Source organism: Nyctereutes procyonoides, unplaced genomic scaffold (genome assembly GCF_905146905.1).
Source record: "Nyctereutes procyonoides isolate TBG_1078 unplaced genomic scaffold, NYPRO_anot_genome, whole genome shotgun sequence".
In the NCBI taxonomy this organism is placed as follows: domain Eukaryota; kingdom Metazoa; phylum Chordata; class Mammalia; order Carnivora; family Canidae; genus Nyctereutes; species Nyctereutes procyonoides.
In genome coordinates, this window is record NW_026575052.1 from 1,058,627 (window position 1) to 1,082,731 (window position 24,105).

Below are 24,105 nucleotides of genomic sequence, written 5' to 3' on the forward strand. Positions count from 1 at the left end.
TGCTCCTTGGACAGCTACCCCCCCCCCCCAACCTGCTGAGCTAGCGGAGAGGAGAGCAGCAGGCAGGGAGGCTCGAGGGCTGACTCCCAGGGAGCAGCGCCGGGCAGAGCATCAGGAACAGGGTGAGCAGAGGGGAGGGCGTGGCTGGTACTAAGAGGTCCCACCTGATAAGAAAAAGCCCGAAGAAAGAAGTTCTGCTCAGAGGAGTCTTATGTTGGCCCTGACAGGAACAGGCAGGGAATGCGTCCGTGGCCGGGGCGTGGGGGGCAAGGGGGAAGGTATAAAGGCTCAGATGCCTTCCTCCTCTACGGGGCACCTTCCCTCCTGAGCCAGCGGAACACAGAAACTGTTCTTTCGAAGAGCAGCATGGTAGGAAGGTGGAAGCCCAGCTGGCTCTCCGGCAGATGGGGGCGGGGATTTCTCGCACTGACGGGCTTCACCGAGGCCTGTCCGGGGCCCCGGCCCGCGGCCTGTGCAAGCAGGTGGGCAGGGCAGCGCTCTGCCCCTCCAGTCACGGGTAGAAGAGCCGGCGGCCCCCGCCTCAGAGGCCAGCGGGCGGCCCTTCGAGACGGCGCACCGCGAGCGCAAGGTCCCCGGCAGCCCCAGGCCAGCATCTCCCCAGGGCTGGGGCTGCTCTGGTTCAAGGACCCAGTGGGCAACAACCCCGCCTCTCCCCCTCGCGGAGGACGCTGTTCTACCCGCGTGGTCCTCCCCAGCAGGGAGAGGCTCCTTACCGAAGAGCACAGGTCTCGGCGGAGCAAGGATACCAGGCTCCCGTGTGGGGCCGACTCCGGTCCGGCCCGAGCCCGGGAGCCTCACACGGTCTAGCTGCCGTCACATGAGGAGTGGAGGCCAGGGCTCGGGAGAAATGGAGGGGAGGGGTCCCCCAGAAAACCAGGACTGGGGAGAAGGAAGGCAGGACACGGGTGGCCTCGAGCCAAGGACACCGGGGTGCGGGCTCATAGAGCCTCTGCCTCTCGCTCTGGTGAGGGCCCCTTGAGAAGTTCAAACGTGTCTTCCACCACTTGCCACAGGCAGTTGTCCAGCGGAAACTCATTGTCCACCAGGTTGACCAGGAAGTAGTTGTCGTGGATGTACTGGATGATCATGCGGGACGGGGACTCCTCCTCATACAGCTTGCCCCACTGCTCGATCCACAGGGCGAAGGCTTCATCCTGCGCACGCGCAGACACGCAGGCAAGGTGAACGGGGCTGCCCTTGGGGCAGGGCTCCATGCTCAGCGCCCCAGGGCCTCCCCGCTGCCCAACAGGCCATTTCCAGGAATAGAACAAGGCGAGCTGCCAAAGCCGCCTCCCATCCTCCACCGCAGGAATCCACCCGGAGTCCAGTCAGGGCCCAGCCAGGAAGGCGGAGCCACCGGCCGCGGGGGTGTGGCCCCGACGACACCTTCCCGCCCCCTTACCTTCCAGAACATGAAGCTGACAGGGTCTACCACCGTAGGCTGGATGATCTCCCGCCCCGGGAAGATGCCCCAAGTGACGGCATTGGGCTGCAGCTCAGGCGCATTGGTGATGTTTTCACCCTGAGGGCAGGAGGGGGTCAGAGCACACCTGGGGGCTGCCACTGCAGCCCCCTCACTGCCTGGACCGGCTCACCCGCTTCAGCTGCCCTCCTCGCTCTGCAGCTCCGTGAAAGGCCAGGGGCTGCCCATTTCCTTCCTCCCCCATGTGTCCCAAGCTCCACACCCCCCACGCCTGCTGGCTCCTGCTGGCTGCCCTCGGGTCTGCCCAGCCAGGCCTCTCTCTGCCACTCGGGCTGCCGCAGGGCCTCTGATTCCAGTCCTCCCTGGCGCTCTTACCCCACCGCCATCCACCGCCTATGACAACACGGAGCCTAGTCACCACTGCTGGGAAAGGCTCCCTCTCGCCTTCAGGGGAAAACCCAGACGCCCAGCAGGACAGTCAATCCCAAGTCAGCCTTCCTCTGAACCCACTCGGCATGTCCCCACAGGCCGTGCAGACAATGCGTTCACACACCCCTGCTCTTTCCCTGTGACGCCCTCTGTCCTCAAAGATTCCAGCCACAGGGGACCCCTCAAGCCTTCCCTGGCCTCCCAGGTTAGACGTCCTGTCCCTGGGTCCCCAGCATCCTCTAATGAGCCTTACTGTTAAGAGTGCAACTGGACTGGCAATTACCCGCTGACCGGGCCCCCTCACTACACTGGGGGCTCTGAGCCAGGGCAGGGGCCTGGCTCTGGGTACGTGTACCCATTTCCACCACGTTGGCCAGGGCCAGGTGCTCAGTGCTCGCTGAGGGGAGCAGGACACGCGGTGCCTGCGGCCTGGGACCCTGGGCCGCGGAGCGCCGTCTAAGCCCCGGGAGCCGGCCTACCTTCACGTCCACGATGTGGTAATTAACCCGGAGCTCATACTTCTTCAGCACCTGCAGAAGCGCCCCCACCGTCTCGCGGGAAGTGAAGAACTCCAAGTAGGCCTGTGGGACAAGGACAGGCACCGCCCCCATCAACCCCAGTCCCTGCACGCCCGGACCCTAGACCCTTGCCCTCCGACCGTCCCGGGGAGGCAGCCCGCAGACAAGCATGGCAGGACTTGACACACTGGGACTGGTGTGGCCACGTGGATAGAATCAGGAGCTCAGAGCGGGCGAATACAAGCAGCGGGGAGGGGAGCAGCTATGTGAGGTTTGTCTGGACAGGCCTGAGGGACACCTGTGCCACCCTTCCAACCAGGGAAGGCTCCTGGGAGAAGCCCCTTTGGAAGCCGGACGGGAGGCCCCGTTTGGTAAGTGGAGACCCGGGAGAGAGGCCTGACACATCCCATCCTCCCCACTCGCTGGAGGGCAACACGGACACCAAGGGCTTCTCGGGGCACCCACTGCCTGTCAGGGAGTAGGCTGCGTTAATAAACTGCAGGGGAAGCGCACTGATCCCCATTTCACAGATGTGGAAACTAAGTTCAGAGAGGCTGAGCAACTTGGCTGTGCTGAAGGTAAACAGCAGAGCTGGTCCTCAAAGCCAGGCCTTTCAAACTCAAGCCCACAGGCTGCAATTCTAGAATGTAATCTTAACTCTAGCAGCCCCAGGAGAAAGGTGCCAACTCAGGACACCAGTAACAGCTCCAGCAGGTGAATGCTTCCTGCGTTCCTCCCACCTGCTAAGCATGTGCTCTGTCATGTTTTGGCCCCAGAACATGATGTGACCTAAACTCATTTTACAGAAGAGCCAGCTGAAGCTCAGAGCGGGCAAGCGACCTGCATCCCCAGGGCTGCGGGACTCAAAGCGTGGGCTCCTGGCCGCTCTGATCCTCTGCCCCTTAGAATGAAGAGACCCCAGGGAGGAAGGCTTCTCTGTCCCCATCTCTAGGGAACCCCTGGGTGCCGGTGGAGGTGGGGCAGCCCTGTGTGTCCCTGCCGCACCTTCTGGAAGACATAGCCCCCGCTGGGGCCCCAGCCCACGATGGGGTCAGAGGATGGTTTCCCGTTGATGTTGGGCTGGGAGTTGATGGTGAGGATGCCCTGCCGGTTCACTCGCAGCAGCTCCTCCTTCATCAGGCTGGTCTCGGCCGCCAAGGGCTCGTCATTCCAGGGCAGGCAAGTCACCTGGGAGAGAGGACAGGCTGAAGCTGCGATCACACAGGGCACCCTAGGCTCCTCCCTCTCGAGGGCTCTGCCTACAACTACGTCAGCCCTTCTAGGCGCCCTAGGTGGGATCTTCCCAGCTCACCCTTCCCTCTGTCGAGGTGTCACATTCAAGCAGAAGGAGGGGAGGCCTGAGTGAGCAGGAGCACTGAGAGCCACGGCCCTGAGGTCGGGCCCACAGGGAGAAAGGGTAGGGGAGTATAACCGAGGAGCCCACATCACTCACCTTGTAGCCGTGCTGGTTGGGCTCTCCCGAGAGGTAGCGGGCAAAGACTTCAAAGACACTTTCTTCACTGGTCAGCTCCTCCCCCCACATCTTCAGTAGCTCCTCCCTCGGGGACTTGCTCTTCAGGTAGAAGAGGTAGTAGTCCTTCAGCTCCCCGAAGGCTGGAGAGGAGGAATTGCCCCTGGCAGAGGAGGTGCCCAGAGGGCAAGGCACACTCCTGACCTGGGGCTCCCGACAGAGGGACGGTTGCACCCACCCACTCAGGGGACATTCCTGTGAATCCTACCCCAGGTTGCTCCCAAAAAAGCACATAAATAAGCAGGCAAACTCCCTCCGTCTCCACCCCAAGCAAGAGAATACCCTCGTAACGGGCTGCCACCAGCAGGTGCTCACCAGCGGCCATTAGGGAACTCATCCCACTCTTGTGTACGGTAGATGTAACTCTTTGGTCTGGAGGCCCAGAATATGGGGCGTACATCTTCCTCCCGGCGCTTGGGGTGGGCACTGACAGCCCAGGGTAGGGGACGCCTGGGTGAGAATGGAGACAGGATGAGTAAGGGATTAGCTAGAGGAAGCAGGAGGAGTGGGGACACCACTCAGCCTGAGTTCTCTGATTAGACTCTCTGCATGGAGTTCCCACTGAGACAGAACGCAAGTGCACTGCTAGCCACGGCAGACATCTGTCTGTACCACCGTGGCGGCCAGCACTGCTAGGGCGTGCTTGTTCTATGACCTCTTTTTGACTTCTCCGACCATCTCACTTTCCTCTGTGCCTCCCGGGCCCAAATCCAGGACCGCTGGCCTTACCTGGGGTCCTCGATCCACATGCCCAGGCGCTTCAGCACCTCTGTGGTGGCCATCTCGCGGTTAAGGGTGTAGAAGTGGAGGCCTGGCACCAAGCCACTGGTCAGAAGCTCCTGGCACAGGCTCACAGCCTGCTCAATGCCATAGTTACGGATGGCGGCATCATTGTCTTTGATTGGCTCAATCACATCTTTGATCTGCTGCGGTACCTCCAGCTTGGACAGTTTCACGAGCTGCCGAAGGGAGTGGTAGCCCTGTACGAGACACGGGGGGCTGTGGGGTGCCACCTCCCAGCCCATCTCTCCCCTGAAATACTTACCGCCCTTTCCATCCCCACCACGCCTCCAGGCCAACTGCAGTCTCACAGAGTGACTTGGGAAAGTCAGTCTAGATTGTAGGAGGACCCTCGCCTTGTCCTGCTGCTTCCCCTCCACAGAGTACAGCAGCTGCCACAGCATTCCTGCCCTTCCGCCCCTCGGTGTGTTTACTGATAACCCGGTGAGCATCAAGGCCAGTGGTTCCCAAGGTGCACTGATGGTCAGCACCAACTGTAAAACCTAAGAAGTGATGTGTAAGCTCCCAGGCCTCACCTCAGACCTATTAAATCAGAACCTCTAGACAGGGGATCTGGAAATCTGACTTTCAAAAAGGTTTTTCGAACAATTTTGATAACAGTCGAGTTTAGGAAACACAGATTTAACCATGCTTTAAAATGAGAGCCATAATCCCTTTTAGTGACAGTTGTCAGCAAGCCCCCCAACACACACTGCTGCTGTTTCGGGGGGGGGGTGGACTAAAGGTGACCAAAACGGGGTGGCACGTTTGCAAGGACTAGAGCATCTGTCTGAAGGGAAACCTACTGAGCATCAGAGATTGGCATTTCGCCCCAGGGCCCTGGCCCGTGCTGGGACGGGGGCGAGGGGGTCCATGGCCCTCCTGGGACCCTCACCTGAATAGGAAAGATTCCGGGGAGGATGGGGCAGGTAATGCCTATCTCGCTGCAAGCCTTAACAAAGTGGAAGAATGTGTCAGCCTCAAAGAAAAGCTGGGTGATGATGAAGTCGGCTCCTGCGGACACCTTCTCCTTCAAGTACTTCAGGTCGGCCTCAAAGCTCCCTGCGTCGGGGTGGCCTTTGGGGTAACCTGCCGGCAGGGATGACAGTAGGGAGAGGCTGGCTCCCACGTGCTCAAGTGAGTGACGAAGAGACCAGAAAGCTGGGGGCCAAGAGTTCTCTGCCTCGGGGGTTCTGGACTTGGCCCTTGTAATACCGCAGCACGGGCAGGCCGAGGCAGTGAGTGGCTGAGCTCACAACGATGTGCTTCTCACTCTGGACACGACCTTTGGGAGAGGTGGCTTAGGGCTACCCGCCCAAGAGCTGGGGGTGGGGGGTGGCACCAAACTCCCCACGCTGTCCTGCCTCAGGTCCCTGGCAAGCAGCCGGGCAGATCAGGCCTGGTCACTCTGTGGCCACAGAAAAGAGAAAATGCTGCCCTCAGCGTGGGTCAGGCGGCATCTGGGGTCCTGGGCTGGAGTCTGGGCCCTGGATTCAAAACCGGGCTCTTAATTTAACACGGAAATTACTCAGGGAGCCAAGAGACTCCGTTAGAAACCTCATTACCCAGGGGAGACCTGAAGAAAGTGGGGATGTTTCACCCGAGGGGAGAGTGGAGCGAACACCGGAACTACTTCCAAAAGCTCAGAGGTCTGTCGCGGAGGGGAAAGGGATTGACCTTCATCAGGTTCCTTCTTAGTCACAGTCTGTGTTGCTTCTGATGACAGAGGCAGGATCGGTCCCGGGGAGCTGCCTAACACTGGAAGCAGCGGCCCCACCAAGTACCAAGCTCCCGGAGTGTGCGGCACTGGCTGCGGGGTGAGCACGTGCCGGGGAGGCTGAGGACGGGGCTCCAGATCTGCCTGGGAGGCAGGACTACGTGTCGCCTCGGCTCCTGACCAGCTCCGTGAACCCCGGGGCCGCCTGCTTCCCCGAGCGCCTGAACTCCCGGGCAGCCGTGCTTGCAAAGGATGACAGCGGGCCCTCGTGAAGCTACAGGGGTGCGCCGGCTACCTGAGCCTGCGCCCTGGGCAGGACCCTGAGCGGGGCTGCTGGGAGGCCAAGCTGCTTGGCTGTGATAAGGCACTTCTGTTCTGAAGAAACCCCAAGTCATCAAAAATGAATATAAAAACTCTTGTCCCAAGGGGCAGAGGGGAGGAAGGACTGAGCACCACAATTTCACTTCCAATAACGAGGCTATTTTTCCAGCAGGAGTTTCAAACACAAGGAGGCTTTAACAGCTGAAACCGTGGCTGTAAGTCCTCAGCATCACCCAACAGATGTAGCATTTGCTTATAGAGTTTGCTCCGTTTACTGTACTTTCTGTCTCAGCCAACGTGCTGTCGCTCCACCCCAATCGCCCTGCTTGTCTGTTTTATGACAGGCCAAGCCCTAGGTCCCCCAGCAGCTGCAAGCTCAGGGCTTGGCCAGTCTCCACGCACGACCACCTAGTGCCTACTGCACCTGTGCACGTTCCCCGGTTAACTGACCAAATGGTGGCCCGTGCAAGCAGCGATCACCTGAACAGGTGGAAATGCTGGCTCTGTTCCTAATGCCTCATCGGGGCCTCCCAGACTCCCCTGAACACCCCCGTTGACTGTGAAGAGTGGACAGGTACATGGGGGCTGGGACTAAGTTCAACGCCACCACCACCAACTCCCCGCGGTGCATTCAGGTCACCTTGACATGCTACTCCAGAGCGCAGCCGTGTTTGTCTTGATATAAAAATGATGTGACTTTCCCTAAAAAATCTTGAGAAAAACTGTCACACCAAGATGATGTGTCAAATTAATCCCCGGACTTCCTGCATCCCTGGCATGTGCTGGTCTGAGGCCCAAGCTTGGTTTGAGCAGCTGAGGCCGATCCCAGTGAGTGGAGGTAAGAGGGAAGGCCACCCACGCCTTCTGGCGGGTGAACCTGGCCTCTCGGTGGTGGCCCGTGGCACTGGAGCTGAGCCCGGCCCAACGCTCCCTCCCGAGTAGCTGCAACTGACACTGAGACCTGCCAACCATCTGGACCAGGGGCCGGAAGCAGGCGTGCCCACCCAGGGGCAGGCGGCCGGTCAGGAGGAGGGAAAAGCAGATCGGGTGTGCTGGAAGCCTGGAGCACGTGTGCAGTGGACGCAGAGCTGAGGGCCTACATGGCTCCACACAGAAGAGGGAGGCCTGCCTTTCGGACTGCTGCCTGGCCCAGCGCCACTTCCTGATAGGGGCTCGGAAATCCCCTGGTTCCTCATCTGCCATCGTAACAAATGCCCCTTTTGTGTTTAAAAAAGAAGAATCAGGGGATCCCTGGGTGGCGCAGCGGTTTGGCGCCTGCCTTTGGCCCAGGGCGCGATCCTGGAGACCCAGGATCGAATCCCACGTCGGGCTCCCGGTGCATGGAGCCTGCTTCTCCCTCTGCCTGTGTCTCTGCCTCTCTCTCTCTGTGTGTGACTATCATAAAAAAAAAAAATTAAAAATTAAAAAATTAAAAAAAAATAAAAATAAAAAAGAAGAATCGGACTGGGAAGCAGGCTGGGAGCCCGAGAAAGCAGAGGGCCAGAAATGTAAGGGGTGACGGCAGCCGAGCCGGGAGCAGATGACCCACGGGAACAAGGGCGCTGTACGATGCGCCTCTGAGGCTCCCTCCCCGGCAGGTGCCCTGGGTTACCGGGGCCTGAACTGAACGCTGATGGGGGCCTCCTGTGCCTCTCCGGGTGTGTCCCGCCTTCCCTTCCCTGTCCCCACGCGTGGGGAAGGCCCGGCCACTCACCTGCCACACAGATGTCAAAGTAGTCCCCAAACTCGCTTCGGATGTGCCTCACCAAGTCTGCGGCATAGCTGAAGCCTCCTTCCTCCTCTTCCCACTGGTCGCCCACGGGGTCTGCGGGGGTGGTAGAGGTCACGGTCCCTGGGTCTCACCCACGTTCCAGATGCCCTTCTTCCTCCTTGTCCTTACCCCACACCCGGTGCCCTGGGCTCCTCAGAGACGAGGCCCTGAGCTTCTCCAAGCGTGTGCCTCCTCTTCCCGGCACGGCACTTGGCAAGGGGTGTCCGGGCAGCGGCGGCCGTCCTGTCACACACTTACCGAGCCCCGACCCCACGGGCAACGAGCTGCCGGTGTAACCAGGGGACAGCTGCTGCTCTTCAGTTAGCCAGAGCATCTGAGATCCCTGCCCTACCCAGATCTGGGTGTGTCGCACACCCGCACCCTCCCACCCTCCCGGGAGTCCTTTCAGGGAGCATGAGGCCACAGAATCCCACGCATCCATGTCCTCTTCCCACACTCAGGTGCCTGATGACGGCAGGTGCCAGAGGCCGCAGAAGCTGCCTCAGCCCTGGGATCAGCGCCAGAACCATGCTCTTTGACTGGACCCAGAGCTGGGTACAGCCAGCAATCGATGAGGCCGTGTGGAGCCACCAGGCACCGGCTGCACTCCTGATGGAACTCCTCCTCGAGGTCTGGAGGTCGAGCAGTGGCTCCTGTGGGGTCCCCGCGGCACCCACTACCCACAATGCCCACTGACACTACTGGCAGGGAGGGGACCCTGAGCGTGCTCGGTGTGGGACCCTTCCAGGGGCAGAAGAGGCCTTCGAGGGAGCGAGGTCCCAGGGAGTAGAGTGCTTGCTCCACACCTCCCCTCAGTGCCAAGATGTTCTTCAGGCCCAGCCGCTTGGCCTTGTGCAGATAGCCTGTGATCTGCTCCCGGCTCTGACAGCAGCAGGTCATGTGCAGGATGGTCTCCAGGCCACAGTAGTTCACGGCGGTGCTGGCAATCATCATGGAGGACGTCTCCTTGTCTGAGCCAGGGTCCCCTGCCGGGTGCCAGGTCACATCTATGAAGAGGGGGCCACCTGCCCCCATCCGATCAAACCTGCGGGTAATTTCTTTCTGAAGAGGGGCTCCTGAGAGCACACGGCCCTTCACCCCCTTCCCATGGGCCTGGGGAGTTAGGGAAACCTCACGCGCAGGTTGTAGTCAGATGACCTACGTTCACGTCCTGGCTTTGCTACTTATTAGCTGCGCGCTCTCGGGAAAGTCACTTAATGCGTCTGAGCCTCGGTTTCCTCATTTCAAACATGTGCCAGAGAACAGTACTTACTTTATAATAATAACTCCAAAAATACTATGATAGATGGCTCCACATGTCTTAGAGCAGCGCTTGGTACACACTCAGTGTGAGGTGTTATTACGATGATGATTTTTTTTTAAAGATTTTGAGAGAGTGAGCGAGAGATCGAGGGGCAGGGGCGGAGGGAGAAGGAGAAGCAGACTCGCCACTGAGCAGGGAGCCTGATGTGGGGCTCGATCCCAGGACCCCAGGATCATGACCTCAGCTGAAGTCAGATGCTTAACCGACTGAGCCCCCCGCCCCCCCTAGGCTGACGATGACAATGACGATGATGATCATTGCAGAGATACCTGATGTCAACAATGCAACCCTTTTGTGAGAGAGCAGCACTGCAGCCTCTCCAAAGTGCTTGCAGTTTGTTATCTTGGGTGATAAGATATTTTGATGGTCAAAGGTACAGGGAATTCTCAGAGTGGCAAGCAGAGGCTCGCCCTAGGAAGAGGAAAAAGGAGGGTGTGCAGACAGGGTTCTTTCCAGCCACCCCGCCCCCCCCCCCCAGGTTGTGGTGCAGCAGCCAGCAATCTCACAGAACACGGCCACAGCTCCGGAATGAGACGCAAGAGCCACAGGTGCGCACACGTGCCTGTCTGACCAGCTATAACAGGGCATTTAAACACCCTCTTGCCTTTCAACTTCAAAACCTTCAGGGTGACACACGAAAGATGCAAATGATAAAATGCATAAACTTAGGAAAGATAAAAAAAAAAAAAAAAGGAACCAAGGGACGCCTGGGTGGCTCAGTCAGTGAAGCGTCGACTTTCGGCTCAGGTCCTGGGATCGAGCCCCACATCAGGCTCCCTGCTCAGTAGAGAGTCTGCTTCTCCCTCTCCACCCCCACGTGTTCTCTCTCTGTCATTCATTCTCTCAAATAAATCTTAAAAAAAAAAAAAGCGGGGGGTGGGGGAACCACAACACATAATGTGCTAACAAAATTCATTCGGCATTTTTAGATTTTGAGAGGCGTAAGTCAAATTCCTAAACTCGCTGAAAATGTGAAAATGTTCTCCAAGCTGCTGCTTTATGACTTCCTAAACCGTGTTCCTGTCCACCCCAAGTTCCGCCACAGAATGCAGTCAGAGAATCAACACTTTTAACCCGTTGAAGAGTGTGTCTAAAAACTCCAGATGCTCGCAGGGACTTTAACCGACAGCGGAGAAGCTGCAGCTCTAATGATCCACCCTGCTCTTTTCCCCCCGCTCTGGCTGCCTTTTCCTCCCAGGTCAAAGGGTGGCTCTGCAGGAGAGCGGCCAATTTGCCTCCCCCGGGCCCCCTCATTCCCCGACTCACCTTGAGATGAGGTTGACCGCTCCCTCAGCAGTCCGAGGAGGAAAGAACTCCAAGGAGAACCACCTGTCACCGGATTCCATCCTCCGCCTCATCTTCTCCCTGAGTCTGTCGTGGCGCTCAGGGTCCAGCCCCGGCGTGGAACATCTCGAACTATCCTTGGAGCTCTCGCTGCCGCTGCTGCTGCCCTCCGAGTGGGGAGTGGGACCGCCGTCCCCTCGGGGCTCCTTCACCATGGCCGGGCTCCTGCTGCACAGAGTGGGGGCAGGAGCGTCAGAGGACCGGCAGCCAAGTCCCGGGGGGCAGGGTCAAGTGAGAGATGCGGCATTTCCACGCAGGAAGAGGGCGAGGGCCGGCGGGGGTCGGGTGGCAGTGCCCCCGCCCAGGGGCTCCACCTACCACAGCTGTGCCTGTCTACGCCGCCTCACTGGAGGCTTTGCCCTCCACCGCTTCCTGGCTCCAAATCAACCAGCCCCCACCCGGCGCAGAAACACGCTCCTTCGGGCCCTGGCATCTCAGCGACAGCTACCTGATGGAGGGTGGCACTGAGAACCCGACCCTGCCGGCCTCCAGAGTCCACAGTCCTAGGCGGGAGCAGCGGACTCTGGCTGGGAGAACCCCGGGTGTTGGCTGGTCCATCTCGGCCAGCTAGGTCCCCGAGTGGGTGGGTTAGAAACGAGAGGAAACTTCTCCAGCGGGTGTGTTCATCTGGGCGGGAGGGAGCAGTGACTCGGGAAGAGCCCAGAGCTAGGGCTGGGGCCCCGCGCAAGGGGGCGGGGGCAAGGCTGCCCGGCCAGAGGGAGGGCTGAGGCTCCAGTTGCAGAAGCCGGATGGAAGGAGGGGGGCGTTGACAGGGGACGGCAGGGCTCGGTGGGTAGGAGGCCAGCAGACGCTCGGGGTCACCGGATTCCTTCCAAAGAAGGCAGAGCTCGGCCTTGGCCCAGCCCGCACATCTCCTGTTACTCGGAACAGCTTGCACGCAGGATGGAAGGAGCGTGGGCATGACAAAGCAGCCACGTCTCTCCCGAGTTCCCACGACTCCAAAATAGACCCTGTCGTGGGTTAGAGCGCGACATTGGCTGGCTTCCACGAGTAACCAGATTCAGATTCAAATTCGAAAAGGGCACGAATTCACGTCCTCCTCGGAACAAAAGCCGTCCGGTCCGCGCCTGCCTTCCAGGCTGTTTCCCTCAGGCCACGCAGGGCGCTCACAGTAACCCCCGAGACCGCAGGGCCCCCACGCCCTAAGCCCCCCCCCCCCCCGCGTGGCAGAGGGCACGCCCACGGCGTCGCTGGCCAGTTCAGTGGGGGAAAATAAGACAAATACTTAAAAACACACTTTTACAAGTGCGCAAACACGCTTCTTTCGTAGTGAAAAATCCATCGCGTGGGGACATGGGGCATCAGAGGGGCAAACAGGCCCAGTTCACTCCAACTGCCGCGGCTCAGCCGGTGTCCCCACCGCGCCTGGGGTCCTCCGCTCTCGAGACCTTGATGACCTTGATGACCTTCCCGCTGCTCCGCTGGCCCGAAACCCACGCAAGACACAAGTGCACACAACAGACTCGTACATCCAGAGTCGAGGAGCCAAGCCCAGAGCGATGACACCCGTACCAGCGGTCTTCCTCCCCAGGGTTGCCCGTTTGATCCCGGCCTCGAAGTGCAGCTTCTCCGCAGGGCTGTCGGTGAGGACGGGGAGGGCGCTCGGGGCGGCCCGGCCGGGTCCTCCCTGGGAGCGGGGCTGGCCCACCGTCCGCCGGAACAGAGCCCGCAGCCGGGAGGGAGCGCGACCGCCCGCGCTGCACCTGCTCCTTCGCGTCCCGCCACCTGCGTCGCCGTGGGGCTCCAGGTCTCGCGTCCTCCGGTGCCCCGAGGTCCCCGGGCCCCGGCTGGGGTCCTGCCCTCGGCGCGCGCCTCGAGCCAAGCGGCCGCACTGCGCTCTGCAGGCAGCCCTCGCCATCCCGACCGCGGCTTCGGCCCGGCAGCGCGGCGCACACCTGCGCGCAGCCCCGCGGACACCTGCGCGCAGCCCCGCGGACACCTGCGCCGCGGGGCCACGAATCGAGTCACCGGGTCACGGGGTCGAGGTGGGGGTGCAGACGGGGCCCAGGGCCGCCTCCTCCCCGGGCCCCCCGCTTCCAGGCGGGGGCTGACCCCGAGGGGCCCTTCAGGGCTGAAGCCCCCCGGGGGTCGCACCTGCCCCCCCGCCCCCCCCCCAGGGGTGATGAGCCCATCCCCTGCAGGGGCGAACCGCGCTGCAGGTGGGCGGCCCCCACTTCCCGGACGTCCCTCCCTCCCTGGCGACCCCACGCCTCGCCCGCACTCACCCTCCGGACGCGGGGGGCTCAGCGCGCGCGCCCGAGCCGCGGCCAGACCTGCGGGGGGCGGGGCGCGGCGCAGGTGTCGGGTTGCCGGGGTGGGGGCGGGGCCAGACGGCGGGCGGAAACGCTCCGCACGGGCGACCGGAAGCTCCCGCCCCAACATGGCGGCGCCCAGAGGCCTCGTTGGAAGCGGACCCTCCACCGTCATGTGACGCGGGCCCTCGCCCCACCCGCCCGCAGCCACTCCCTGCCTCCGTCCCCAGCTCGGGGGCACCACGTGACGCGGCCGGGGCCAGTCACGTGAGGCGCGCGTCTGGTGGGAGGGGGCGGCGGAGGGCTCCGGGGCGGCAGTAAAGGAGGGAGATGGCGGGGTGCAGGGGGGCCCTGTGCTGCTGCTGCAGGTGGTGCTGCTGCTGCGGCGAGCGTGAGACCCGCACCCCCGAGGAGCTGGTGAGCAGCGGGCGGAGCCGGGCTGGGAGCTGGGCGGGGGGCGGTTGCCCGGGCGGCGAGAGGCGTTGCCGGGGGGTGGGGCCCGGCCGCGCTGGGGCCCCAGGTGGCCGCGGGTGGGGCCCGGGCACCGCGTCCTCGGCTCGCGCAGCATCCGCGCGGCTTCTCGGGCCCGAGTCCGGGGTCCCTCCTCATCACCCCTCCGTGGGATGCGAGGGAGAAGCCAGGCCCGCTGCAGTGAACCCCGTCCGTGTTTTATTTCCATATGAAAGGAGTTTTGCACGAAACGGGCGTTTTCAGAATGAGCGAGCCCCGTTCCCTGCGCTTCGTGCTCCTCCACCGCTGGTCCAGCTCCTGCAGCCCTTTCTCACCTTTTCTGGGTCATTGATGATCCGGTTCTCCCTGCAAAGCACCCTGGGAAAACTTGAGTTGCTGTGACCCCGAGTTGATAGGTCCCTTCTGCTCTCAGATCCAGCACGTTGTCAGGTGGAGCCTGCTTTTTTTTTTTTTTTTTCCTCCTTTATCTGGCGTGGGACATGCTTGCGGTGTCCTGAAGACAAGAGTCGATTGTTTGGAGAACCAAAGAGCTCAACTGCATGACCGTAGATAGCCGCCGCCATCCCCCCCACCCCCACCCCCACTTTTTTTATTTTTGAGATCTCGTTGGCATTTGATCATCGTTCCTGATGATTTGGAAATCAGCAACAGATTTCAGGAAAAAAATGTCTTTCTCTTTCTACTTTGAACCTTGTCAGTAGTTAACCGTTCTGTGGATCTGTTTTTCTAGACCATCCTTGGAGAAACCCAGGAGGAGGATGATGAGATCCTTCCGAGGAAAGACTATGAGGTGAGATTCTTACTTGCTGCTTTGGTTCACAGGAGCAGTAAGCGACCCGGTCACTGCAGACCGAAGCATTAGGGTTCCAGCGGGAGATGCTCTGTGATGTCTCTCCCAGGGAATGAATGGGTAAGAGGTACTTTCCCTCGAAAGGGGCTGTTTAACAAGCCCTTTTCTCATCCTGATGCCCAAACAGGGTCTGGTGTCTCTACGTGCGGTCATACATCTGCGGCACCGTAACCTGGGTAGGGTATGTTCACCGTTGAACTATTTGCTTTTACAGCTGGAGACCCAGAGTCAAAGCCGCTGACAGTCTGTGCTCATAACAGGTGTGGGACAGGAGACTCTCCTTCTCCTGTTCGAGAACTTAGTTTTCAGATGATTGTTTCCTGCTGAAGCAGCTTCTCTCTGAAGGGCTCTTGATTGCAAGTTCTGGTTCAAGTACGGGATTCTAGGAGTGTGTGTTCAGTAAGGCCAGTGATGCTGGACTAAAACCAAACAAGTATTCCTTTTTAATCATTTAATCAGTTCCTGATAATGTTTCTGTGATTTTTTTTAATTATTATTTATTCATGAGAGACAGAGAGAGAGGCAGAGACACAGGCAGAGGGAGAAGCAGGCTCCATGCAGGGAGCCCGATGTGGGACTCAATCCCGGGTCTCCAGGATCAGGCCCTGGGCCGAAGGCAGGCGCTCAACCACTGAGCCACCCGGGCTGCCCCTGTTTCTGTGATTTTTGAGTTAATAAAAACAAGCCATGATTATGATTGAGAATTCTTAGACCGTTTACGAAAAGAAGCTAGAGAAAAATCCATAACCTCACTCATTAAAAGATAACTATAAAAAAATAACTATAAACCTTACTGAATATCCTTTTCCATGCTTACATTCCTGCTTTTTTGAAATAACAGAAGTGAGATTCAGCTACATTAATCATTTTAACATATTTTCTCAACTTGAAAACAATTTTTGTATTGCTCAGTAAATTTCTACGTTATCTTTTTAAATAGAGAAATACTCTTATTCTACAATTTATTTTATCTGACTTTACTATATGATGAACTAGTTTTGACCATCCTTTATTCTTCATCCCTTTTTTTTTTTTTTTTAAGATTTTTGTTTATTCATGAGAGACACAGGCAGAGGGAGAAGCAGGCCCCTTGCAGGGAGCCCAATTCTGGACTTGATCCCAGGACCTCGGGAACACACCCTGAGCCAAAGGCAGATGCTCAGCCACTGAGCCACCCAGGCATTCCCTTCTTCATCCTTAATTGCTTCTTTAAGCAATCTCAAAAAGTGTGATTAATCTTGTATGTTTAATGCTTTCCTTAAAATGTCGGGTAGACTTAAAAAATTCAGTATTTTAGGGCAATAACATACTCAGGCTGATTTTCTTTTTTTTTATTTTCTTTTTAATATTTTTTGCTGTAAAATTTAATGGAGCTATTAGGACTTATTAGTATACCATGGAATTGTTTTAAAACTTTCATTATAGCAAATTTCAAAGATAAAAAAGAATGGACAAAATAGTATATGGAAACCCCCTGTACTCATCAGTTTCAGCAGTCATTCAACTCATGCCCAGCCTTCATCTGTCTCTCATCCCCTCCCCTTCCCATATTATTTTGAAGAAAGTTCTATACATGACATCATTTCACCCATAAGTAATTAAACGTGCATCTCCAGAGGATGAGGATTTTTTTTAGCACAATACCATTTTCATACCTAAGAAATTAACAGTAACGCCTTGATTTTAAATATCTGATGTTCAGATTTTCCAGTTGTCTATGTCATACAATTTTTTAGTGTCCTATAATTTTTTAATAGTTTGAATCCAGTTTGAATCCACATTGCATTTGTTTACCTTTAAAGTCATTTCTAGGGATCCCTGGGTGGCGCAGCGGTTTGGCGCCTGCCTTTGGCCCAGGGTGCGATCCTGGAGACCCGGGATCGAATCCCACGTCGGGCTCCCAGTGCATGGAGCCTGCTTCTCCCTCTGCCTGTGTCTTTGCGCCTCTCTCTCTCTCTGTGTGTGTGTGTGACTATCATAAATAAATAAAAATTTAAAAAAAAAAAAAAAAAAAAAATAAAGTCATTTCTACCCCCAGCCTGGGGCTCAGACTCACAACCCCAAGGCCAAAGTTGCAGGTTCTACCAACTGAGCCCACCAGGTGCCCCCTTTAAAAAATTTTTAATCTTTAGATTCCGCCTTCATCATTTTTTCCACTTGCAATTTACTTAACAGAACAGAATTCCGGGATTTGCCAATTGGACCACCATGGTATAGTTTAATATATGACACTGATGGGAATACTTTTAAAGAATCAGAATTAAAAAGCGCGGTATCTACTGATGTATTTTCCCACATTTCTAAAATATCTGTCTCCTTGCACATAGTTGAGAGGTTTACGAGAATTAGTATAAGAAGCCCCATACTGGGCTGTCACCTTACACTCCCTTGTTGAGCCCAGTGATGTCACCTTGACTGGAACTTTCTGGCAGCCTTCATCTACTCCCTGGAGGTCACCATGGCTTCTCTGCTCCATTGACCCTGCTGTTCCAAGGATCCTTTACTAAATTGTACTTATATTTGTAATGCATTTACTTGTACCTGATATGCATATCTATGTCAATTTTATGTGTTAACGTTTCATGTGAGTCATTAATATTTCTCAATTCTTCAAGTATGAGCTTCAGGACATTTGCTTTATGTAAGAGCAAATTTAGCTAGACGCTTATTCAGAAAAGTCTGCTCAGATTTTACTAGGGGTCAACTAGAAGACCCTTCTGGTAAAATCTTTCTGAAATGTGCTCTCCTTCCTGCCTTACTAAGAGTTCACTGCACCTACTTGACTGTTTCTTTGATAAGTCTGGGTTCTTACAAGATGTTAGAATTCCTGGTTTGATTCCCATTCTGATTCTAAATGGTTTGAATAACAATAACTCTCTATCAGTGGGATGGGACTGTTAACGGTGATATTTTCAGGCCTGTGTTGCTCAGCACCCCTCAGAACAGAGGACTTGGAATAAAAGGCCTCTCTGGGCATCTGCAGCTCTGCTAGTTCAGGGCCCATTGAAGGTGCTGCTTATGGGAGCACTGAGGTCCCCTTCTTGGTTGAACTTGGGTGGCCTTTCAGCCCCACTTACCCCTGTGGCCACATGCCGTTTGGGTGGTAACCTTGGGCAGCAGGCCTGCAGGACACTTACACAAATTGTATTTTACAAAAAACGTTATTAGCCACTCTCCAGCCAAAGAGCAGAATACAGCAGAAACAAAAGGAAGTTAGTCCTCACAAAGGAGAAGTAAGCAATATCTGGATTTGAAAACAGGTTATGTACTCCATTGGCACATAGTTACAAAGCGTCAAATTCAGTTTTAAGAACATTATATGATTGGTACGTAATTTCAAAGTGTCAAATTCAGGGTTTTTTTGGTTTTTTTTTTAAAGATTTTATTTGTTTATTCACAAGAGACACACAGAGAGAGGCAGAGACGCAGGCAGAGGGAGAAGCAGGCTCCACGCAGGGAGCTCAACATGGGACTCGATCCCGGGCCTCCAGGATCAGGCCCCGGGCTGAAGGCGGCACTAAACCACTGAGCCACCGGGGCTGCCCTCAAATTCAGTTTGTTTTTTTTTAATTTTTATTTATTTATGATAGTCACACACACAGAAAGAGAGAGAGAGAGAGAGAGAGAGAGGCAGAGACACAGGCAGAGGGAGAAGCAGGCCCCATGCACCGGGAGCCCGATGTGGGATTCGATCCCGGGTCTCCAGGATCACGCCCTGGGCCAAAGGCAGGCGCCAAACCGCTGCGCCACCCAGGGATCCCTCAAATTCAGTTTTAAAAAAAGAATAGATTGATGTTCTGGTGTTAGAATTGTTTTCAAAATGTCCCTTTTAACAGTTTTTTTAAGCTGTAGTTCATATTCTATACAATATATCCATCTAAAGTATACAGTGCAGTGGGGTTTTTTTAGTATATTTAGTATATTTACCCTAAGCAACCAGTAATCTACTTTCTGTTTCTAGAGTTTGCCTGTTCTGGACATCTTAAAAGTCTCTTCAATGTTTATGAAGCCATAGCATTATTAGACAAAGCCAGCAAGCAAATAATTGACCAGTAATTTCTTTATGTATTTGATAAGAAGGATTCATATTTTTCAACCTTTTTATTTTTTTTTCCCGTTCCTAGAATGGATGTCATTTTAATAATTTAACAAGTGTATGTGGGGTGACTAGCTGGCTCAGTCCATAGAGCAAGTGACTCTTGATCTCAGAGTTATGAGTTCAAGTTCCACGTTAGATGTAGAGCTTACATTAAAAAATGTATTTACAATGCCAATAATAAAAATAAAAATATGTGTATATTTTTATAAGCACAGAGATAAAATATATATGTGTTATGTGCATATACTCTATACCGCACCCCTGCACAGTCAAAAGTCTGCATATGACTTTGACCCCTCCAAAAGCTGAATTAATGGCCAACTGTTGACCAGAAGCCTTATTGACAACATAAACAGTCAATTATTCCATATTTTGTATTATGTGTAGTAGTCTGTATTCTTACAATGAAGTGAGTTTAGAGAAAAGAAAATCGTAAGAGAAAATACATACAGTACTGTACCGTATTCATTTAAAAAAAATTTATGTATAAGTGAACTTGCTCAGTTCAAATCTGTTATTAAAAGCTGAACATATGGGATCCCTGGGTGGCGCAGCGGTTTAGCGCCTGCCTTTGGCCCAGGGCGCAATCCTGGAGACCCGGGATCGAATCCCACGTCAGGCTCCCAGGGCATGGAGCCTGCTTCTTCCTCTGCCTATGTCTCTGCCTCTCTCTCTCTCTGTGACTATCATAAATAAATAAAAATTTAAAAAATAAAAAATAAAAAATAAAAGCTGAACATATGGACAGTATGCTATGTGTATGCAATCACTAAATACATATATATATATTTTTTTTAATTTTTATTTATTTTATGATAGTCACACACAGAGAGAGAGAAAGAGGCAGAGACACAGGCAGAGGGAGAAGCAGGCTCCATGCACCGGGAGCCCGACGTGGGATTCGATCCGGGGTCTCCAGAATCGCGCCCCGGGCCAAAGGCAGGCGCCAAACCGCTGCGCCACCCAGGGATCCCAGTACATATATATTTTTAATCATTCATGGATGAGTCCAGTTTTCCAGCAGAAGTATTTTTTACTGACTGTGGTATATTGTTTCATAATAAGAAAAACCCCATTCTTTTAAAATATAAAAAGTACACCATGTTTGCTGTAAGAATTTCAAACAACACCCAGACGCAAATAACTCCTAAGTATCACTTCAGAGATAAGCACTGTTAACAGTTTTCCCAGATGTTTTACGTTATATGCTGACATCCAAATCATCTTAATTTTGTTTAATCAAAATAGGATCCTATTACATATTTTATTTTGCATCTGGCTTTATTTTGTATCTTTTTTTACTTTTTTTTTTTTTAAGATTTATTTTAGGGAGAGAGAGACAGAGTCTGGGGGAAGGGGAGCAGAGGGAGAATCTGCAGCAGATCCCCTGCTGAGCACAGAGCCTGACACAGGGCTCCGCCCCATGACTCTGAGACTATGACCTGAGCTAAAACCAAGAGTCAGATACTTAACCAACTGAGCCACCCAGGCGCCCCGTTTTTGTTTTTTTTTTTCCTAATACTTATATGTGTTCCACATCTATCTATGTGGACTTGTCGTAATTATTTTATTCTTATATAGTCTTCCATATTTGGATGTCTGATCATTGATGTAATAAATTGCCTGTTGATGTCCCTTGGACCCTTTTACAAAAGGGGTTTGGAAAAAAAAAAAGGAAAAAAAAAGGGATTTGGACTTTGAGTATAGATATAGATGGAATAAGTTGTCACGCATCCCTCCCGTGTTTGGCTGGCGGCCAGCTCCTGCATGGGAGTGGGGCCACTAGGCCAGTGTCTAGCTTGTTTGCCAACTGATATGTAGGTAGCAACAGGTTTAGGAAGGAGAGAGCACACAGCAGACCATTTTCCTCTGTTGCCAGACTGCTGCTTCTCTTACAAAACATAGAAGAAATAAAATTAGTTCCTTTGAATTATTTCTCAAGATGTCTCTGGCATACAGGCAGGTTTTTTTGCAGAGTAGCTGTGTTCTATGTTCTAGATGAAGGAACCCTGCTGTAGACGTAGTTTTAGGAGCTATGCTGCATCGTGCCTCTTCCTAACATAAACTGAAAGTTGCTTTTTAAGATCGTGTCCATGTTGGTTAGTCTCGTGACTAACCACTTATTCATAGAAGCTAACTACAGAAGATACTTAGGATTAACTGATTTTCTGAATTACTTTGGTTCTGGATAATTGAAACTTTTATTCCCGTAATGGGGTTAGTTGGGTAACACTGGTGGTAGCTGAAGGTCTTTTCATGTTTTATTTTTTTTCAAGATTTTATTTATTTATTCATGAAAGACACAGAGAGAGAAAGGCAAGACACAGGCAGAGGGAGAGGCAGGCTCCAGGCAGGGAGCCTGATGTGGAACTCGATCCTGAGATCGCGGATCATGCCCTGAGCCAGGGGCAGGTGGTCAACCGCTGAGCCACCCAGGGGTCACCAGTCTTTTCATGTTTTGCAGAAGCTTTAGGGCTTAGGTAATTGAAAGCTTCTCCCAAAGCATGAACTGCTGCCCGGATGTTCATGTGTGTCAAGTGCAGGCCAATGTGGCAGGTCAGAAGGTCTGGGATTGTGCATTTCTAACCAACTCGTCCCAGGTGCTGCAGGTCCACTGCCCTGCCCATCCACACTTCAAGTAACAGCAACCTAAAGTTTCAATGCTTTCCAGGTTTCCATAATTCTTCCTATCTGGTTGCGACTTTCTTCCATTTCTCTTTCAGAGTTTGGATTATGATCGTTGTATCAATGACCCTTACCTGGAAGTTTTGGAGACGATGGACAATAAGGTGAGTCCCTTACTGATCTCTTGGGACTGAATAGATCTTACCAGCAGCTTCTTTTTCCCATCCAAATTCTCCTGTAAATAGCCATACCCCATGGCTTTTAACCCGTTTCATGAGATAATCAGCATTTATTCCTTAGATCTTCATCCTGCCAACCAAAGTACCCACTGTCACTGCACCTGGCCCAGGCTCTTAGAGCTCATCCATTTGGCATTATAAAGCACCTGCCATCCCAGACACCATTGCCGTGTTTGCTGTCCCTGTGGAATTTAGTCTAAAACTGGCCGAGATGTGTTCCTTCCCTGCTGCCAACAAAACCGTGTAACAAGCTGAGTCTCTTTCCCTATGTGAACAGAAAGGTCGCAAGTATGAGGCGGTGAAGTGGATGATGGTGTTTGCCATTGGAGTCTGCACTGGGCTGGTGAGCAGAGGGCACACGGGAGGCATGATGGGTGGGTGGGGGCCTGGTGAGTCAGAGGGCAAGTCATTTGTCCTGATTAACAGAGACTGCCTTTTCTTTTTTTTTCCTTTTTTTTTTTTTTAAAGTAATAATCCTGATACTGTTTTGTATTTACCTTACTTTTGCTTTATGAAAGTGAATCATACAGCACTGGTACTCCTTAAGCTCTCAAAGGCTTGGACAGGACCTACCTCTTATGACATAGTATGGTCCTGTCAGGTGGACAATAAAGTGGGGGGGAGCACTTCGTGGAAAATGAGGTCATTCTGTAGGGAAAAAACAAAATTGTGGGATAAAACCAGCCATTACACCCTTTCCTTTAGTATGGCATGCCAGTAAACAGGACACCGTAGATGTCAATTTACTGTAATGTCCTCGGCTGCTTTCTTGCACATTGCTTGTTTTATCTAGAAGGTAGAGCTGGTGGCTGTGGATAGCCTGAATGCACAGGGTTCTGGGGTCAGCTTGCTCACAGATGAATCACAGACAAGAAAAGATTATGAAACACTGCCAAATTGTGTAGTAGCACACGGCCCAGAGTCCTCACTGCTGACCTAACCACACTTAAAGCTGGGGAAGAGAAACTGGAAAAGTCAGCAGTCAGAATGATCCACGTCAGATCTGATTTTCCATGATTACAGTGTTCAACTCTGCGGTCTTCGTCCATTCGAGCTACTGTAATAAAATACCAAAGACTTGCAGATGGCTTACTCAACAGATGTTTATGTCTCCCAGTCCTGGAAGCCAGAAGTTCAAGATCAAGGTGCCAACAGATTTGTTTCTGGTGAGGGCCTGCTTCTTGGCTCCTGGCTATATCCTCACAGGGCAGAAGGGGGCAAGAGCTCTCTGGGGTCTTTCATAAGGCCACTGATCTTATTCATGAAGGCTCCATGCTCAGGACTTAATCACCTCCCCAAAGGCACCACCTCCTAATGCCATCACAGTGGGGGCTAGAATTTCAACAGATGAATTTGAGGGAGACACAGTGTTCAGGCTGTAACAGGTTATATGTATTTCTAAGCAGCAGCCTGTTTATCTCACCGGAACTGACTACAAGTCTCATTCTTGATTCTGTGTGATAATACCCATAAACGGTAAGCACGTATTTAGTATAATATAGCCACAAAGGCTGACCAGTTTTTATTTTCCTGGCATTTGTCAGATTTTTACTGTAGTAAATTCAGAGGTCAAGGAACGTTGTACTAGTTAAGACAAATGGCATTCAGAAGGCCTCTTTGGTAACATTCTGTTGTGGGTTAAAACTTGGGTTGGTTTAATTGTTTTATTGAAATTTCAGTGTCTGTTTTGCTGTATATAGGTTTTTGGTTGCAAATTTCCCTGTAGTAAGCATAATCACGAGCCGTCTACTTGTTAGTCTTTCTGCTACTTTCATACCAAACTCCTTGGAACTGCCATTTATCAATACTAGCAACTTCACTAGTCCTCTCACATCATCCCCTCAATCCCCTCTCGTTGTTGCTGGAAGGCCGACTTCCCTTTATTACTTAGCAACTAGCTCCTCTTGCTACTGGCTCGTTTATTTTATCCTTCCATCTGTCACAGCCTATTGCTTCATTCAGTATTTAAAAGCCTCTGGGCATTGGCTTGAGGGAAGGTTGGAGCTAAAGGCCTGAAGCCTTTGATCCTGAATCCACCAAATCATGGGCTTGTCCACTTCTCCCTTAAGCCCAGAGCAACGACTTGGGTCTTAAAGTGGGCAGGTGGGCGGAGTGGTTTTCTCTACTCACCAGGGTGGTTACCAGGGTAACCATTGGCTGCAAATCAGAATAGTGCCCTACAGAGTATAAAATAGGAATAACAAGGGATCCCTGGGTGGCGCAGTGGTTTGGTGCCTGCCTTTGGCCCAGGGCGCGATCCTGGAGACCCGGGATCGAATCCCATGTCGGGCTCCCGGTGCATGGAGCCTGCTTCTCCCTCTGCCTGTGTCTCTGCCTCTCTCTCTCTCACTGTGTGCCTATCATAAATA

General features: G+C 53.6%; 2 protein-coding genes across 8 annotated transcripts in view; one reads left to right on the top strand and one right to left on the bottom strand.

Moving 5' to 3' along the window:
* Positions 1 to 164: 164 nt before the first annotated feature.
* MTHFR (methylenetetrahydrofolate reductase) lies at positions 165 to 13,503 on the bottom strand. Of its 5 annotated transcripts, none has more exons than XM_055332333.1 (12): positions 11,628 to 12,271; positions 11,102 to 11,347; positions 9,318 to 9,556; positions 8,455 to 8,565; positions 5,598 to 5,791; positions 4,652 to 4,902; positions 4,238 to 4,372; positions 3,845 to 4,025; positions 3,397 to 3,579; positions 2,353 to 2,454; positions 1,424 to 1,543; positions 165 to 1,175 (listed from the first exon to the last, which is right to left on the bottom strand). In XM_055332333.1, exons 1-12 carry the CDS (start codon positions 11,735 to 11,737, stop codon positions 960 to 962), a joined length of 2,088 nt encoding a protein of 695 aa, XP_055188308.1. In that variant the 5' UTR covers positions 11,738 to 12,271; the 3' UTR covers positions 165 to 959. The 5 variants fall into 5 exon arrangements, with proteins under 5 accessions (XP_055188308.1, XP_055188309.1, XP_055188311.1 ...); XM_055332334.1 differs by lacking the exon at positions 11,628 to 12,271 and adding an exon at positions 13,426 to 13,503 and having other exon boundaries at positions 169 to 1,175; XM_055332336.1 differs by lacking the exon at positions 11,628 to 12,271 and adding an exon at positions 13,426 to 13,479 and having other exon boundaries at positions 169 to 1,175; positions 11,102 to 11,344.
* A 248-nt stretch (positions 13,504 to 13,751) lies between these two features.
* Positions 13,752 to 24,105, top strand: part of CLCN6 (chloride voltage-gated channel 6) — a 35,525-nt gene continuing 25,171 nt past the window's right edge. The window contains exons 1-4 of one of the 3 annotated variants that reach the window (XM_055331850.1): positions 13,752 to 13,869; positions 14,654 to 14,713; positions 21,596 to 21,661; positions 22,014 to 22,079. In XM_055331850.1, the coding sequence (XP_055187825.1) occupies positions 13,783 to 13,869; positions 14,654 to 14,713; positions 21,596 to 21,661; positions 22,014 to 22,079 (279 nt within the window). In that variant the 5' untranslated portion in view covers positions 13,752 to 13,782. Of the gene's footprint in view, positions 13,870 to 14,041; positions 14,353 to 14,653; positions 14,714 to 21,595; positions 21,662 to 22,013; positions 22,080 to 24,105 lie in introns of those variants that run through there. The other 2 variants (XR_008665272.1, XM_055331851.1) reach the window with 2 other exon arrangements.

Bases quoted from the DNA above. Each gene is read 5' to 3' on its own strand.
- MTHFR (XM_055332333.1), bottom strand. From the start codon at position 11,737: ATGGACCAGCCAACACCCGGGGTTCTCCCAGCCAGAGTCCGCTGCTCC. The intron at 5,792-8,454 runs GTGAGTGGCCGG...CCCTGCCGGCAG, and splicing joins CTTTGACATCTGTGTGGCAG to GTTACCCCAAAGGCCACCCC. The intron at 3,580-3,844 runs GTGAGTGATGTG...CCTCTCTCCCAG, and splicing joins CCAACCAGCACGGCTACAAG to GTGACTTGCCTGCCCTGGAA.